At 47.8% G+C, this 16,991-nt stretch overlaps 2 protein-coding genes across 2 annotated transcripts in view; one reads left to right on the top strand and one right to left on the bottom strand.

Annotated features, from left to right (window-relative positions):
* NECAB3 (N-terminal EF-hand calcium binding protein 3) overlaps positions 1-16,991 on the bottom strand; it is a 131,557-nt gene that overhangs the window by 24,983 nt on the left and 89,583 nt on the right. The gene's annotated exons all lie outside the window — the stretch shown is intronic.
* ACTL10 (actin like 10) lies at positions 3,676-4,794 on the top strand. Its single transcript, XM_065415026.1, has one exon. The coding sequence runs from the start codon at positions 3,676-3,678 to the stop codon at positions 4,792-4,794; it is 1,119 nt and encodes a 372-aa protein (XP_065271098.1).

The raw sequence follows: 16,991 nt of genomic DNA, 5'->3' as shown, positions 1-16,991 counted from the left end.
TGAATACATCTAGCAAGTCTTTAACCTGATCGTTCCCTATTTTGGCTTATGTTTTGTTCCTGCAGAAGTGTTTGCTCTGTGCAGATAACTCTCCATGGGTGGAGTCCTGCACTCCTTACTCGGGGCATGGCTCTGCCAGACACTGTGCTAAGCACCAACTCCTGCTGAAGTCAACAGGCGCTGAGGGTGTGCAGCACTTTGCAGGATTTGTCTCCAAATTAATATGCAGACAAAGCTCAGGTAAAGACAGAGAAAAGAACACCAGATTTGGCCCCATCTGCCCTCTCCATTTCCCCACCTCTAGGTGATGGGCTCTGAATAGAATTCTAAATGGATACCATCAATACCGTTCAGCTAATGGCCTTATCCTACTGGGACTGAGCTGTGTGTGGTACTTAGCAAGAGATCTAGAACATAGCAAACAAGAGTCAAGCCCTGGAGGCAAGAATAGGGGTGTGAAACAGTTTGCTGGGCAAATCTTGCTTCCCTACAATTCCTGTAGTTTCCTGTCTGTTCTCAACTGTTGTGTAGTTGCTATACATTGTTAAACAGCGCCTACATTTCACCACAGAGGTGGCTGCATTTCAGTGAGTGCGCATGACATGCTTCCTGTCAATAAATAATGTAAATAGCCTCTCTCATCCCAAAGGATCTTACAGAGTTTTACAAGCTGTCAGTGTAGGAATCACTTCACCCCTCCCTTTGGATGGAACACAACGGCTGTTTAACAGCACATAGCAACATGACAAAATTTAGGACAGTGGGCTGGGACCTTGCCAGGGTCTCTGCAGTGTCATCCCTACCTGTGGAAAGGGCTGCTTGGGTCTGATGCCCATGAGGAGTCAGGGCTTTGGTATTACAATGCAGTCTACTGGCATCACCAGTTCCAGCACACACACACGCGGGTCTATGAGGTCATGGGAGCTAACAATCCCTTCTTAGGAACAGAAGCCACATGGGGTAGGGGAAGATTCCAGAACTCTCAGGACAGCCTCCCCCCACTGGGACCTCTCCTTCCTCACCAGCAGTTCCAGGCCACACCCGGGAACCCTAACGTCTATCCTAGGCCAGCTCCAAGAGCATCCAGGGGTCAGAGGGAAGGGGAGATGAACACATGGAAATGATCAGGTGAGGGCGTCGTACCATACATGACTCCATCCCAGCAGGGAGGGTATCAGAATCTGGGTTTGTGTGGGGCTGCAATCAGGGAGCAGTTCCAACACATCTCCCCCAGAGGAAATGATGCTCTTTTAGAGAGGGGTGCCCTAAATGCAACATAAAGGCCCTTTCAGAGCCCTAGAACGCACCCAATGGCCCCCCTCACCCTGTGACAAAACCGAGCTGCAGGGTTTTATAGCTGGGGAATCTGAATGTTAGGAAGTTTCTAGGGCCAGTCAACACGGTTGAGCACATTTGGGTTGGAATTCAACAACGCATGAACATTTCTTTGCCAAGTGCCAAGCTGCCCAGGGGAGCTCTCAGCAATGAGGCCACCGCTGCTATCAACCCATTCACCTGGAGGCAGTGTAGGGTGGAGAAAGAAAACAGGAGAGATAGGTGAGAAGAGGATGGCATGGAGGAGACTGCAGAACATCAGGTTTAACTATATGATCGGGTTAGATAAGGTAACCCCAAATGGTGCCCGGCAAGGTCGTCTGGCAAGGGCTGGCCAGAGAAATGTCATTCCATTTCGATGGAGGATTTCATTATTTTGAAATCTTGTTTTGTTCCGATGGAGAATGAAAATCAAAAACTTCAAAGTGCTTCACAAAGGGGAATGGAGCTTCGGCTGTGGGGCAGTCCACCTGGTGGGCTGCCCAGGACCGTGGATCCCTGACACCAAGGCAGTCTGTCTGCATGGCTGTCCCAGAGCCACGGACCCTGGGAGCCTACAGCTTCCAGGCTTTGAACCCCCTGCCACCTGCCTGGTGGGCTGCTAAGGAGCTGGGCAGGTGAGCAGGCAAGTTTCTGACGGATCCTGCCAGGTTTCCGGAGGAATTTCATCGAAATCAAACCGTTTCCTCAAAATGTTTTGATCTCAACAATCTGCAAAATCCGACGAAAAACATGTAGTTGGAATTTTTCCAACCAGCTCTACTCCCTACATCACCAGAACCCCCTTTGCCGTGCGCCCATATCCTGGGTAGTTCTGCACTATTTAACGTGGCCCAATGTGGGGGGACAGAAATTTTTAGGAGAGTTTCCCAACAGCACCAAATGACCTCGTATCAGTGTGTGCCATGGACAGCCCTAGGACAGGGAGGGTATTATACTCTCATTTCTCAGAGGGTTGCACCATAAGGTGGAGAAGATCCTTCCATGCCAAACCCCAATTATCAGCTGCTCACAATTTTCCTTAAACATTTCCTTTGGGAGCGAAATTTCACACCATAGCCCAAAGCTGGGGGCTTTGTTTTTTAATTTGAACAAAAAACATTCGGTCCTTTCTGAGGTGCGTGTAAGGGGGGTAGGGGTGGGAAGGCTCTATGACCATGTGATAGGCTAAGACAAGTGTTAAAGGCCTGAACACTGTTACCTCTAACGGATCCACAGCCCCCATGGAGGAATGCGCGAGTTTGCCAGGTTTGCACAGTTTTGATTTGGAAAGAACAGTAGAAAATGTCACACTGAGCACACACAGAACGTCATTTTTAGCACCTATTAAAGATCGCCCTTCCCAATATGCATGCAGGTATCAATTGATGAGGGGGGAAATGCAGTTTTCAGGGAGAATCAGCACAAAGTCTAAGCACTATTTAAGTCTTTAGGGTGAAGTGATACAGAGCATAGCATAGACCCTCTGTTCATAGCACAGACTCTCTGAGTTGTGATGTATTCTTAAGCAAATACATTGGCAATAATTTTAGAGGGCTGTAGAACCTGATTTTCTAGCCCTAGGTAGCCAAGCATCAGTGCATCTCTGGCCTCGTGCTCATTCTGTGTATTCATGGCTGCATGCATGGTGCACATTCTGCTTGGTACCCGCACAAGGCTAGACCGTTATCAAGCCACATTGACACACACACTGGGAGCTGCCACTTGCATGCGGCAGTGCTAAGAGAAATGCCCTACGACCAGTCTGGGGTCGGAAAACCAGCCCCAGGCTGTAGAAAGTGCACTACAGTCGAGATTTAAAGATAATGTGGTTGGGCATCTGAATCCCCTAGGCAGCTTTGAAAAATCTCAGCCTAGGAGCACCCGAGCAGCAGTTTGGATTGCCATTCTCCCGGATCATTCCTTGGGGCTCTAGGAGCACTGTCCCGTTGTGACGGGAGGCTGTTTCAATGCAACGTCTTGCTGAGCTGAAGTAGCAGCATGATTGTGTTTACGTGACAAGGCACGACGAGATGGCCAAAAGTGTCCAAGCAGACCAACTCCAGAAGGAGGCAACTCCACGGCACATCCAAGTCACTGCTGCTGAGGACCTCCCGACTTGTGGGCATGTCCTGACTCTCGATCATTGCGTTTCTCAGCTGTAATCCTGCATTAACAATGGGGTTGTATTTAACTGGTAACATGATTAGACACTACATTATAGATAATCAGTTTGTTTTGTTGCAGGATGAGGCAAGCTTTCCAATTCCCTTCTTCCCTCTAATCCCTGACTGCGCGTCTCCCCCATCCCAACGTCAGAGGTGGATAAAGCTCAGACAGTTTGGTGGTGCAGATAACACTATGGGAAAGGTCGCGGTTGTTATCGACAATGGTAGTTGCTTCACTCGGGCCGGCTTTGCTGGAGAGGACAAGCCAAAGTCTGTGCTGAAGACCACGTCCATGCCTCTCACCTCCCCAGCTGTGATGCGGGAGACCCCATGCCATCTCACTGCCACTGGCTGTGGGACAGGCAGTGCCAGGGCATCCAAAACCCACCCGCTCAGGCACGGCATCATCACTGACTGGGAAGCCATGGAAAATCTGTGGAGCCACCTTTTCTTCTGCGGGCTGAGACTGTCCCCTGTGGAGCGCCCGCTGCTCATGACAGACTCGCCCTCCTGCCCCACAACCAATCGGGAGAAGGTGGCCGAGGTGTTCTTCGAGGCCTTCGGTGTTCCAGCCTTGCATGTGGCTAACACGGGGCTCCTCTCCCTCTGCTCCTGTGGCAGGGTCACTGGCCTGGCTGTGGAGGCCGGGGCTGGGGTGTCCCATGTCACTTCCATCTGTGCTGGGCAGATCTGGAGGAAGGCCACCTATCGCCTGGACGTGGCTGGGTTTTCCCTTTCCAAGCACATGCATACCCTGCTGCTGAAGAGCTCCAATGACCCACAGCTACTAAGTACCTTGCAGAAGACGACGGTGACCCAGCTGAAGAAGCAGTGCTGCTACGTGTCCATGGACTATGAAAGAGACCTCCAAGACAAAGCTCACCAGTTCCCAATGGGTTTTAAGACCCCTGATGGGCACTGGATAACTCTGGATAAGGAGCGGTTCTGCTGCCCAGAGCCACTCTTCCAACCAAAACTGCTAGACCAAAACTCTCCAGGCATTCACCTTTTAGCTTTCCAAAGCCTCCAGAAGGTGCCGGATGAGTGCAAGGGGGACATTATTGGTAATACTGTGTTATCAGGGGGCTCATCAATGTTTCCTGGCTTCCCTGAGAGGATGTGCTCAGAGCTGGATGCTTTGTTATATGGCAAAGGCTACCGGATTAAAATTCTGGCTGCGCCAAAGAGGAATATAGCAGTCTGGGCTGGAGGGTCCATGGCAGCCTCGCTTAAGTGCTTCCGGCATATGTGGATGACAAAGGGCGAGTACCAGGAGTACGGGGCAGCATATGTGCACAAAAAGTTCAATTAGTTTCTAATAAATAACCACTGTTTTGGCAGTCTGTCTGCCCAAAATGGTATAATTCTGTCTATACAATTAAAGCCAATGCAGGAATGCAAAGGTCTCTGTAACAAAGAAAAAGCAATGCCTCTGGCATCCCAGTTTCCTGTCATCTCTCCAGGGGCAGAGTTAAGGTTATCATTATCTGAGTGCATATTAGTGCATTGTTTGAGAAATACCACCTTACTCCTGGATTTCCTGAGTTTCTATTTCTGGGGCTGTCGATACACAAACTGGAACCAAAGTAATTAAACTGCTTTTAATTCACACCTATGATTATTTCAATGGAAGCCTCTGTGTGGCCACTCTTAATCTGAAACAAGCGTGGCCACATATAGGTTTATACCAAAATAACTGAAGCTGGCATGAATGAAAACTGATTTAATTATTTTGGTTCCAGTTTGTGTATAGACAACACTAAAACTATAGGGCCTTGCAGGGATACAAAGCACCCAACACTGATGTGTTGCTGCAACTTTAACTTCACCTTAAAGTTTTGTTGGAGAATTTCCTTATTTTTTTTTTAAAGTCCCTGAATTTCACTAGAAAGGATCTTTGTCCTGCAGATTGTAGAAGGAATCCCTAATCGAGCTGTACTTATGAATGCCAGGAAGAGAAACACCCCATTTGTCTACTGGACCCACTCCAGCAGAACTCAGAAGAGCCAAATGGAGCAGGGTTGGGAGGAGAGTAGTGGTGCGGGTGATAGCATATATAGAAAGCATTCTTTCCCCATGTTGCCATAGCAAGATTCCTAATACAAAGTTAATAATTCTGGTTTTGACATTAAATGAGGTAAACTATGGTGGTGGACATCCGATCTCAGCTAGGGGAGGCTAGTTAGCTAAGTTTCTCTCTCTCGTTCTCTCGCATTTTCTTATAAAGTGACAAAAATTAAGAGACCTTTTCCGTTCTGAATACTATTTTTAGGATGCCATAACTCAGGAACCCCTTGTACATTTCTCTTCCAATCAAGCAGAAAAATTCTACCTTGGACCCAGACCCAACCTGTCAGTTTTGAGGCTCAGGCAATTTTTGGTCTTGGATTTTAGGGACACTCAAGACCCAGTTCTCTGCAAGCATTGCTCCCCTGAAGTTAATGGAGTTATACCAGCATTCTCGTCTGACTCTAAGTTTGCCACTTTAGCTCTAGAGAGGCTGCTGCCTAGCAATATTCTGAGAAAGGGAAATATTATCACTGAATCCATAAGCTGAGTTTTCTTTGCAGATACTTCTTGCTCGGGGGACAGTGCAATGGGGTTGTGTATCTCAGAAGTGGTTTAGGGATGGCCTCAAACTTAATTCAAATCTGCAGAATGAAATTTATTCCCAGTACAACTATCCCCTCTACAGACTTTAACGCCACTCCAGCTCTTCATATCCAGGGACCAAGTCTCAGGGTCACACTCAGGGGCAAGTCTTGAAGTCACTGAATACTCACTGCAAAACTACATCTTGGTGACCTCACAGTAGGAGTTTGGTGGCTTTTACAACTGGCCTATTAGTCGGAGGCATATCTCCCAAGACGGGGGAGGCAGCAGAATTACCCTGAGCACCCTCCCAAGGCAGAGTGTCCGTTACTGTGAGGAAGCCCCAGCATGAGAAATTATATCTCAAGAAAGACAATCAGGATGCCAAAGCAAGGGTAGGAGGAAAAGATCTGGAGAAGGAGGCAGTGTGATTCAAACACTGTTTTACAAGAAGAAATTTGTAAGTATCCACTGAGGACATACCCTAGTTACCGGGGTGTCACCATTAGGTTATTCACTGTTATTACTTGTCATTGTTTGCCAGTTTGCAGGGTGCTTTATGGATAGAAAACCAGACAAAGGAGCTTACAACCATTAGCAAGAGGGATCAGTGGGCTAACCAAACACAAAAAGGAAGAGAGGAAAACACACATAACAGTCACTTACCATTGACACAACTCATACCCTGTAAACACAACTTGCATACACTACATACTCTGCTGCCACAGCAGGGGAAAACAGAACACAACATTTGGATTTGTCTACTAAGGTCCTTGGGGACTTTCCATTGGCCTCTGAGGGATACACTGACCCTGGCTATTCACCCGCTTAGCCCTCACACCAGTAAGGGAGAAGTAATGGGAAAATTTGTTACTTTCCAGACCAGCTCTGAGCATCCCAGCTCAAATAACCACCTCCCATCCCCCACTGGACTGTGCCACCCCCCAGTGACGGCCATACACCAGGGATGGGAAATCCTCACCTGGCAGACAATCCGGGCTTGCCACCAGCACCAGCCTCAGGCCTCTGGGGTGAAAGGAAAGGAGACAAGGAGAAGGCAAAGCAGAGGTGTCACAACATAAGAAAGACCATGGGCTCAGTCTTGCTTCTAGTGGTCATGGTTTTTGAACTAGATGAGGGGTGTTTCCTGGACCCCCTGATGGAGGGGGTCCCTTTCTGGTACAGACTACACTCCCTGCTCCTTGGTGAGGAGCTCTCTGGCTACTGTCCATGGCAGAAGCATTGTCACCACTGAGAGGGCTCAGGAGGGAGGAAAATGAGCATCTCAAATGACTGACTGTGGCTAAAACAGAATCTATTATTTACTGACTTACTCCTAGGAGGTAGAATTGACTCTCTTTCTGTAGAAGAGATGTCCAGTGCCCAAGCATTCTATTGGGGTCTACACAATAAACTCAGATAATACAGAGCGGTCTTTCCCTTTGCAATTCTTTCATGATCAGTAATATCATCCAGAAGGCAAAACACGGGCCGAGATCAGAAGGGCAATATTTCAAATGGGGTCACACACTTCTCATGCCCCTTCCCATGCCTCCAAACATTTGCAATGGAACACAGTGACTGAGGAAACAGATATGTGATGGCTTGTCAAAGTTTTGTAACACGAAATGCCTGTTTGTGTGTGCGAAGGCAGGTTTGTAGGGGTGTTCCCGCTGTCCCTGGACATGATTATCTGGGCTAGAATACTGCCTGTTGCCCCCATTATCCTGAGACCACCATCTCCCAGCACTCTGCGGAAGGGCTTAACTCTAAACCACACATTGCGGGCCTGATTTTGAAACAATTTAGGGATGCAATTTTATACACAAAAAACACAGACCCAGTTGTGTGCCTAATTTGCATGCAAAATGACTGCAACTGCACAAGCAATTCAAGTAAGGGCATCCTCCTGTGGCTAATCAGAAGTATTTGCATGTGTGATTACCCACGTTCTGCATCTGATCTCCTGTAAGTCAATATTCTGGGCTGGCACCCACCTGAACACGATCAGGCCAGTCACCTCTATGCTCCTCGCTGTGATGCCCAGAAGAGCAGACAGAGCTGTGGTTTCAGGGAGCAATTCAAATAACATTTTCACAATGCATTGAAGGTTTTCTTCAGATCAAGTTATTTATCTGTGCAATCCTTTTTCTACAATATCCCTTTAGAGGAGCTGGACTATTCTCCCCCAGGGCGGCCTTCGCCAGCCTGCTCCTTTCCAGGGGTCTCTGCACCATCATCAATGTCATTCTTTCATTAACCTTTGAATCCCTCCCCATAGAGTTACTCTCTCACTGGTCCCATTTTGTTGTCCTTCTCCTCCCTTCGTGGTTCAACCCTCACCCCATGGCTCCTCCATTTCCTTTGTTGCCTCGATGGTTGCTCTGCCCATTCCCCATCATCCCCCTCTTCACCGACCCCGGGCTGCAAGAAGTGGTCTGGTCTCCCCTCAGTCTCCTCACTCCAGGCAGCAGTTTTCTATCCCAGCAGACTGTCCCACACAACCTCTATCAGCTGCAAGGCCAGTTCTGTAACACTTACATTGGGCAGCACTTACTTTGATGGGGCTGCTTATGACAGGCTAGGTCTACACTTAAAACTTATACCGGCATAGCAACGTTGGACAGGGATGTGTATAAACCACACCCCAGCAGACACGGCTATGCCGACAAACCCCACAGTGTAGACCCAGCTACGTTAACGGAGCAGTGCTCCTGTCAGCATAGACACTGTCTTTCTGGGAGCTGGTGTTCTTACACCATCCAAAAAAGCTCCTTCTGTCAGTGTGCACTGCGTGTACATGGAGCCCATGGTCTCCCTTATGTTGTGTATGCTTAAGCCCCTTCGCTTTCAGTTTAAACCGATTTTTACCAAAAAATTCCTGGGTTTTACAAATAGTATTATTCATTTTCTGATTTTCACCCTACTTTAGTATCATTCAAATTAGGGCTGTCAAGCAATTAAAAAAATTAAGTGTGATTAATTGTGCGACTAATCACGCTGTTAAACAATAAGAGAATACCATTTATTTAAATATTTTTGGATGTTTTCTACATTTTCAAATACATTGATTTCAATTACAACACAGAATACAAAGTATACAGTGCTCACTTTATAATTATTTTTTATCACAAATATTTGCACTGTAAAAAAAGAAATAGTATGTTTCAGTTCACCAGATACAAGTACTGCAGTGCGATCTCTTTATCATGGAAGTTGAACTTAGAAATGTAGAAAAAATGTACAAAAATAACTGCATTCAAAAATAAAACAATGTAAAACTTTAGAGCCTACAAGTCCACTCAGTCCTATTTCTTGTTCAGCCAATCGCTCAGACAAACAAGTTTGTTTACATTTGCAGGAGATAATGCCGTCCGCTTCTTGTTTACAATGTCACCTGAAAGTGAGAACAGGTGTTCTCATGGCACTGTTGTAGCTGGTGTTGCAAGGTATTTACATGCCAGTTGTGCTAAAGATTCATATGTCCCTTCCTGCTTCAACCACCATTCCAGGGGACATGTGTCCATGCTGATGACGGGTTTTGCTGGATAACAATCCAAAGCAGTGCGGACTGATGCATGTTGATTTTCATCATCTGAGTCAGATGCCACCAGCAGAAGGTTGATTTTCTCTTTTGGTGGTTCAGGTTCTGTAGTTTCTGCATCGGAGTGTTGTTCTTTTAAGATTTCTGAAAGCATGCTCCACACCTCGTCCCTCTCAGATTTTGAAAGGCTCTTCAGATTCTTAAACCTTGGGTCGAGTGCCGTAGCTATCTTTAGAAATCTCACATCGGTACCTTCTTTGTGTTTTGTCAAATCTGCAGTGAAAGTGTTCTTAAAATGAACAACATGTGCTGGAACATCAGCTGAGACTGCTATGACATGAAATATATGCAGAATGCAGGTAAAACAGAGCAGGAGACGTACAATTCTCCCCCAAGGAGTTCAGTCACAAATGTAATTAACACATTATTTTTTTAACAAGCATCATCAGCATGGAAGCATGTCCTCTGGAATGGCGGCCAAAGCATGAAGGAGCATATGAATGTTTAGCATATCTGGCATGTAAATGCCTTGCAATGCTGCCTACAAAAATGTCATGTGAACGCCTGTTCTCACTTTCTGGTGACATTGTAAATAAGAAGACGGCAGCATTATCGCCTGTAAATGTAAACAAACTTGTTTGTCTTAGCGATTGGCTGAACAAGAAGTAGGACTGAGTGGACTTGTAGGCTCTAAAGTTTTACATTGTTTTGTTTTAGAGTGCAGTTATGTAACAAAAAAAAATCTACATTTGTAAGTTGCACTTTCATGATAAAGCGATTGCACTACAGTACTTGTATGAGGTGAATTGAAAAATACTATTTTTTTTGTTTATCATTTTTACCGTGCAAATATTTGTAATAAAAAATAATATCAAGAGAGCACTGTACACTTTATATTTTGTGTTGTAATTGAAATCAATATATTTGAAAAATGTAGAAAAACATCCAAAAATATTTGATATATTTCAATTGGTATTCTGTTCTTTAACAGTGCGATTAATCATGATTACATTTTTTGAGTTAATTGCATGCAATTAATCGACAGCCCTAATTCAAAAATATAAAAATCTTGTTTTATTAGGAAACTACAATATTTTGCATGAGCTATATCTATTACGATAATACATTAGTCTGTGTGTATATGCAAAGCTGCCTGTTGAAGTAAGACTATGTATTAGTCTAGAAGATACACACAATAAACAAACAGGCACGCATGCAAGCTCTGAAGTGCGTGCACATTTGAACGTACTGATGAATCTCACTCTCACCACATACACATTTCAAGTGGTTAGCAGATAACGGATTAAAGATCTGACATACTAAAATGGGGAAAAAACAAAGATCTGTATCAGATCCATTTCAGAGCACAAGGAAGTATTTGAAAGTTTTAAAACAACAAAAACAGAAGAAATGGATGAAGTTGAGTGTATGAGTCGCAAATAGTGTGGCCCAATTAAATGTAAATATTTATAGGCTAATAGTTCTAAGTCTACAACAGTAAACTGTTTATTCAAATGAAAAGTTTTATCTGGAGATTAGAGATATATTGTTCTCTTAAACTCAGAGGTGGCATTGTGTTTTGAGTTCTGTTTTAGTTCTGCAGCAAACCACACTGATGAGCAGAACTCAAAGCATTAATCTACGGATACTTTCTCCCCCTCCCTCCGCCGTCCTTCCATCCACCAAAATAAACCCCGGTATTTACCCAGAAAAATTATTAATAGTTTTTTGCACTGATTTTCATCTGTTTTTGTTGTTGTGGTAATAAACACTGGTAAATTCCCAGGAAAAATTAAATTAAAAAAAATGAAAACAAAGGGCCCTATCTATGCTGTAGTGCAGGGGTCGGCAACGTTCGGCACGTGGCTCGCCAGGGTAAGCACCCTGGCGGGCCGGGCCAGTTTTATTTACCTGCTGACGCGGCAGGTTCGGCCGATCGCGGCCCCCACTGGCCGCGGTTCGCCGTCCCGGGCCAATGGGGGCGGCGAGAAGCCGCGGCCAGCACATCGCTCACCCGCGCCGCTTCTCGCCGCCCCCATTGGCCCGGGACGGCGAACCGCGGCCAGTGGGGGCCACGATCGGCCGAACCTGCCGCGTCAGCAGGTAAATAAAACTGGCCCGGCCCGCCAGGGTGCTTACCCTGGCGAGCCGCGTGCCAACGTTGCCGACCCCTGCTGTAGTGCTTCAGTGTAGACATGTACAACAGTGAGGGAAGGAGTTCTCTCGTTGCTGTGCGTAATCAACCTCCATGAAAGGTGGTAGCTAGATCAGGGGTGGCCAACCTGTGGCTCAAGAGGTTAAGATGCGGCTCTTCAGACGTTAATATGCGGCTCCTTGCATAGGCGCTGACTCCGAGGCTGGAGCTACAGGCGCCAACTTTCCAATGTGCTGTGGGGCACTCACTGCTTAACCCCCTGCTCTGCCCCGGGTCCTGCCACCACTCCACCCCTTCCCCAAGGCCCCTGCCCCTTCCCCCGAGCCTACCATGCCTTCGCTCCTCCCCCCTCCCCACCAAAACAGCTGATCGTAGCAGGAGGGAGGCATGGGGAGGGAGGGGGTGGTGCTGATTGGCGAGGCTGCCGGTGGGCAGGAGGCGTTGGGGGCTGGAGTGGGGTAGTGGATGGGGGGCTGCTGACGTATTACTGTGGCTCTTTGGCAATGTTCATTGGTAAATTCTGGCTCCTTCTCAGGCTCAGGTTGGCCACCCCTGAGCTAGATCAACGGAAGAATTCTTCTGTCGACTTAGTGGTGTCTATCCCAAGGCTTGGGTCTGGGTCAGCTTAATTACATGGCACAGAGTGTGAAATTTTTCACAGTCCTGAGCAATGTAGTTCAGCTGACCTACATTTGTAGTGTAGACCAGCCCTCCGTAGTGTAGATATAGCCTAAGTGCTACTCAAGCGGAGTAAGGGTAACAGACCTGAGCCCATATACTATTGCTGTGGTAGCACTGGACAGGGAGAAGAAGACCTCATCCCCTGGGCAGCTGGAGTGCATGCATGCGAGAGAGAGGAACATAAGTGAACTCAATAACTATTGCTTTTTCCCTAGTATCCTATCTGCAGTGAGTCACTGAGCTCCTTTCTGAGTCACTTCTAATTTCCAGTCCATTCAAACTTTCCAGGCTCAAATCAAATTACAGCCAGAAGATCTGCTGTGTTCAAACACTGCTCAACCAGAACAAGGAGGGGAGAGGAACATCATGAAATGGTGAACCCCTTCAAATCACAGGCTCCCCGCTCGGTGTGAACTCTGAGTCACTCAGACTGGAGGAGAAATGAATCACCAAAAATATCAGAAGCCTGTCAGACTTTTCCCCTTGCTGGGTGTTGTGAATTTGCTCTCCAGAGCGCGTATGTCCAAAACAGATTCCCACAATATTGTCAAGGTTGAATATTTCCCATTCCTATTGCATCTCACTCTGACCCATGGAGAAGTTGAGGGCTCCATAATTTTGTAAGCCCTGAAAGAAAGCACTTGAATTTAACCTTGTCAATGCTGGCATTTCCGAGAGTGCTAGCGAAATGTCTGTGCGGGGGGAAGGGGGCGAGTGTTGTATATAATGAGGGTCCAGGCTCACTCAAGCCTAACGCCTGAGGGCTTGTTCAGTCCTGCTCACTGGGGCTGTAGATTTGGGAGAACCCACACCTAGGCTTTTATACACATCCACCTGTTTGTGAACAGTTCACATGTCAGACAAGCCTTCGCAGGAATGTCGCAACAGACCAATGGTCTCTCGAGTCCAGGAGCCAGGACTAGGAGGCAGTGCGGATCAATGGATAGAGTTCTAACCTCAGCCCTGCCACTGACTTGTTGCAAGACCTTGGGCAAGTTACTGCCCCTTTCCTGTACCTCAGTTTCCCCAAATTAAAATGAGTGAATGTCCACAAAGTGAATAAAGGTTGCAAAATCAACGATGTTTCATTTTGCTATACCTGGATTTCACTGGGCTAACAGCCACCTTTCAGCTGGCACAGAATTCTTCTTTCCAAAGGGACTGGCACTTCCATCCCCTCCTCTGCTCTGGCTGATGAGAAACTGCGGTTACCTCACAGCAGGGAGGTTTAGGGATGATTACCTTGTCTCCTGCTGTTGCTACAGCTGCTCCTCACTGGGAATGAACAGATGGCCTTCCTGAGCCCCCGCAGTTACCAGTGCTCCCTGGAAGTGCCTGCCATCACTTGCTGAGGTGAAAAGGAAGGGATCTTTGGCTAGACAAACTCTTAGTGAAACTCCACATACAGGGTGAAATTCACCCCCTGTGCAGTGGGTTAACACAAGGTTCACCCACCATTTTAAAGCAACTTGAGCCCCGAGACGGCTCTCACTTGTACTGGGGGCTGAAATGGCCTCCAGCGTCCCCTAGGACGGGGGGATGGCAAGAATGGCATAAAGCCAGCTGTGCCCCCCTCACTGGGGTCCTGAGCTTAGCTCCCCTGATTCTTCCCAACAGCTTTGGCGAGGAAGGAGGGCCCAGTTGTTAGGGTGTTGGCTTAGAACCGAGAAGACCGAAATTCAATTTCCTGCTTTGCCACAGATTTCCTGTCTGACCTTGGGCAAGTCACTCAGCCTCGCTGTACAGAAGGGGAACTGAGGCACAATGGGATTAACAGCACTGCCCTGGCCCTGTGGGAACGTCTACACTGCACCTGGGAGTGAGGCTCCCAGCTTGGGTCCATAGACTTGTGTAGGTGGGGCTCATCCTAGTGTGCTAGAGAGCTGTGTAGTTGCTGGAGCTCAGGCTCTCAGGCATCCCCCTCAGGCTCGAGAGCCCAAGCCACGTCCACACAGCCATTTGTAACGTGCCTTGTGTATCCGGGCTGGGAGGCTCGCTCCCAGAGGCAGTGCAGGTGCACCCCAGGGGAGTTGTGGGGATAAATACATGACAGCCTGTGAGTGCTTTGAGATCTACCGATGAGAAATGCTATAGAAGAAGTGAGGATTATTAACGAACATGCAGCTAATTGTACTATTACAAGGGTGGATTCTGAAAAGCTTGACATGCCCCACCTTAGCATCTTTGCTTCAAGACCCAGCCCCCACCTTACAATAGCGCCAGGATACAACAGCACTCATGCATGGGGCTGCAACGGCGCCCACTCCGATGTGGCCTGGCCGCTCCTCTGTCATGAGCGCCTTCCAGTTGAGAACCCCGCACCACTGAATTACCCTTAGGATAGGAAGATCCCCTCCTTGTCACAAAGCCTAGCCCTGCAGCAATTATCCGTAACATTCATTTCTAGCGTAGAGAGCAGATGCAACTCCTGTTGCACAGCCTGGACACAGTGTCTCACAGAGGAGAAGAGGGGTTTACGATTTAACTGTGTCATTGGGAACGCTCACCCAAATCCGCTGAGTAACCCAGATTACATGGAGTGGGAAACATTTCTGTCAGGAGACAAAAACCCCAGAGGACACGGCCATTAATTGAGCCAGTGTCCCCATGGCTTCAAATGTTCAGAAGTGACAGGCCAGAGCCAGCTCTCCTCTCAAACCTGAGGGGCAGGGGACAGCAGCTTCTCACCTCAGCCCCTGGGAGTGCACTTGGCAGAGGCAACGTTATTGCACATGTACTTTCTTCTGTGTTTTAAATGAACCTCCTCATTTACCTGCCAGGCCATGAATAAGCACCTTCTAGAGAAGCAACTAAATGGGCCCCAGCCTTGGCTGCCTGGACAGGTCTCAGCTGTAGGTCAGCAAACCACAAAGCCGTTCCGGTGGTGACGGGAGCTGAGTGTGGGCTAACCAGGAACTTCCCACGTGGCTGGAGGTGGGCCAGAAGCAGGAAGTCTGGAGTCCGGTTCAGATTGAGCTCTCCCAGCATGTGGGGTGTTATTTGGAGTCCTGGGTCAGGGATTTGCAACTGCACCCCCAGCCACCAGGCAGCTGAGCATAAGGCAGAGAGTCTCAACCCAGGTTGGCTAACCAAGAGCAAGACAGCCCAGCGACAGATACAAACCACTTATCCTCATGCAAAGGGGTTTCTCTACCTGGAGGCTCAGATTGTACGTGCCACTTGAGCCATCAGGATGTCCAGATCCTGTTCAAATGAATCCAACCCCCAAGGCTGCTTTGAAAATCTCTGGCATGGTTTTAGTATGGCAGCACCCAGGCCTATGCTCTCTGTGTCTCCAGTACTCGGCGTGTCTGATTCTGAGCGGGGAGCGGCGGCAAGGGGGAAGGAACAGCTTTCCATCCTCTGATGAAACCATAGCTACGCAGTGTTCCCCACCAACTCCCCCACCTCTCCTCCTTGGCTGGTGTGGCAAGAGCTCCCCCTGCTGTTTCAATCTCCTTTTGCCCCGTCTGTAAGGAAATCCAAATAAAGAGACTATTACAAAGGGATCAGGGCGTCGGTTTGGGGGGAACCCGAATATGGGCTGGGGATTCCTGGAGAGACTCCATCTGTGCACAATCTCATTCTCTCTAGCTAAAGCTTTTGGTGCTGAAATCGCTGCCAACATCATTCTTTTGTATTTGCTTGATTTGCACAAACTCAGACACTCTCTTCTGTTTACTGCAAAAGCCGTCTGAAAATAATTACCCATGGACCCACTCTAGCATCCGCTGAGGAGGAAGGGTACAGAATGCTAATTTGTTGGCTCCCGATGTAGCCTTTCCAAGGGGTCCATTATTCATCCACTACAGTGATTTGCTACAAGCAAGCAGAGGAGAAACAGGTGTTCATAAATTATTTGAAAACAGGGCAACATAAAGCAGTAAATAAAACAAAAGTTGTCTAGGTTTTAATCTGTCGGTCTCAAAGCACTTTACAAAGAGGACCAGCATCTTTATCCCCAGTTTACAAATGGGGAAACTGAGGCACAGAGGTGCAAAGGGACTTGCCCAGAAAGCCAATGGCAGGAGGAGGAATAGCTGAGCTTTCCAGAGTCCCAGTCCAGAGGCACTAGATAATAAGGCTGCACTTTCTTAGCCTGCTTTTCAGCCGGCGAACAGGTCTGATCGCCAGTTCTGCTTACATTGAGGCGCTGCCATGACAGGTAGACAGGAGGGGGGCCGGAAAACAAGATTTATATTTTGGGGGAAATTTCAAGGTTTCAACATTTGTTTCCATTCCAGTGCAGAACAAAACTGAGACTTTCCAGATTTCTCATGAAAAACCAGGGAGCGCCCATCCCAGAGCAGCCAGTAGCCCAGTGGCCAGGGCACTCCTCTGGCATGTGCGAGACCCAGATTTAAGTCCCCACCTTGCCTGATTTGGAGCAGGGACCTGAGCCTCGGTCCCCACATCCCAGGTGAGTGCCCTGACCACCAGCTCTGCGGCTGGAGCTGTTCCACTTGGGATAAACAATTCAGAGACGGACTCCACAGCCCAGTGGTTAGGACATGCACTGTGTGGGAGAGCCTGGTTC

This window comes from Emys orbicularis, chromosome 12 (genome assembly GCF_028017835.1).
Source record: "Emys orbicularis isolate rEmyOrb1 chromosome 12, rEmyOrb1.hap1, whole genome shotgun sequence".
Taxonomy (NCBI): Eukaryota; Metazoa; Chordata; order Testudines; family Emydidae; genus Emys; species Emys orbicularis.
This window is presented reverse-complemented; position numbering and strand designations above follow the sequence as displayed.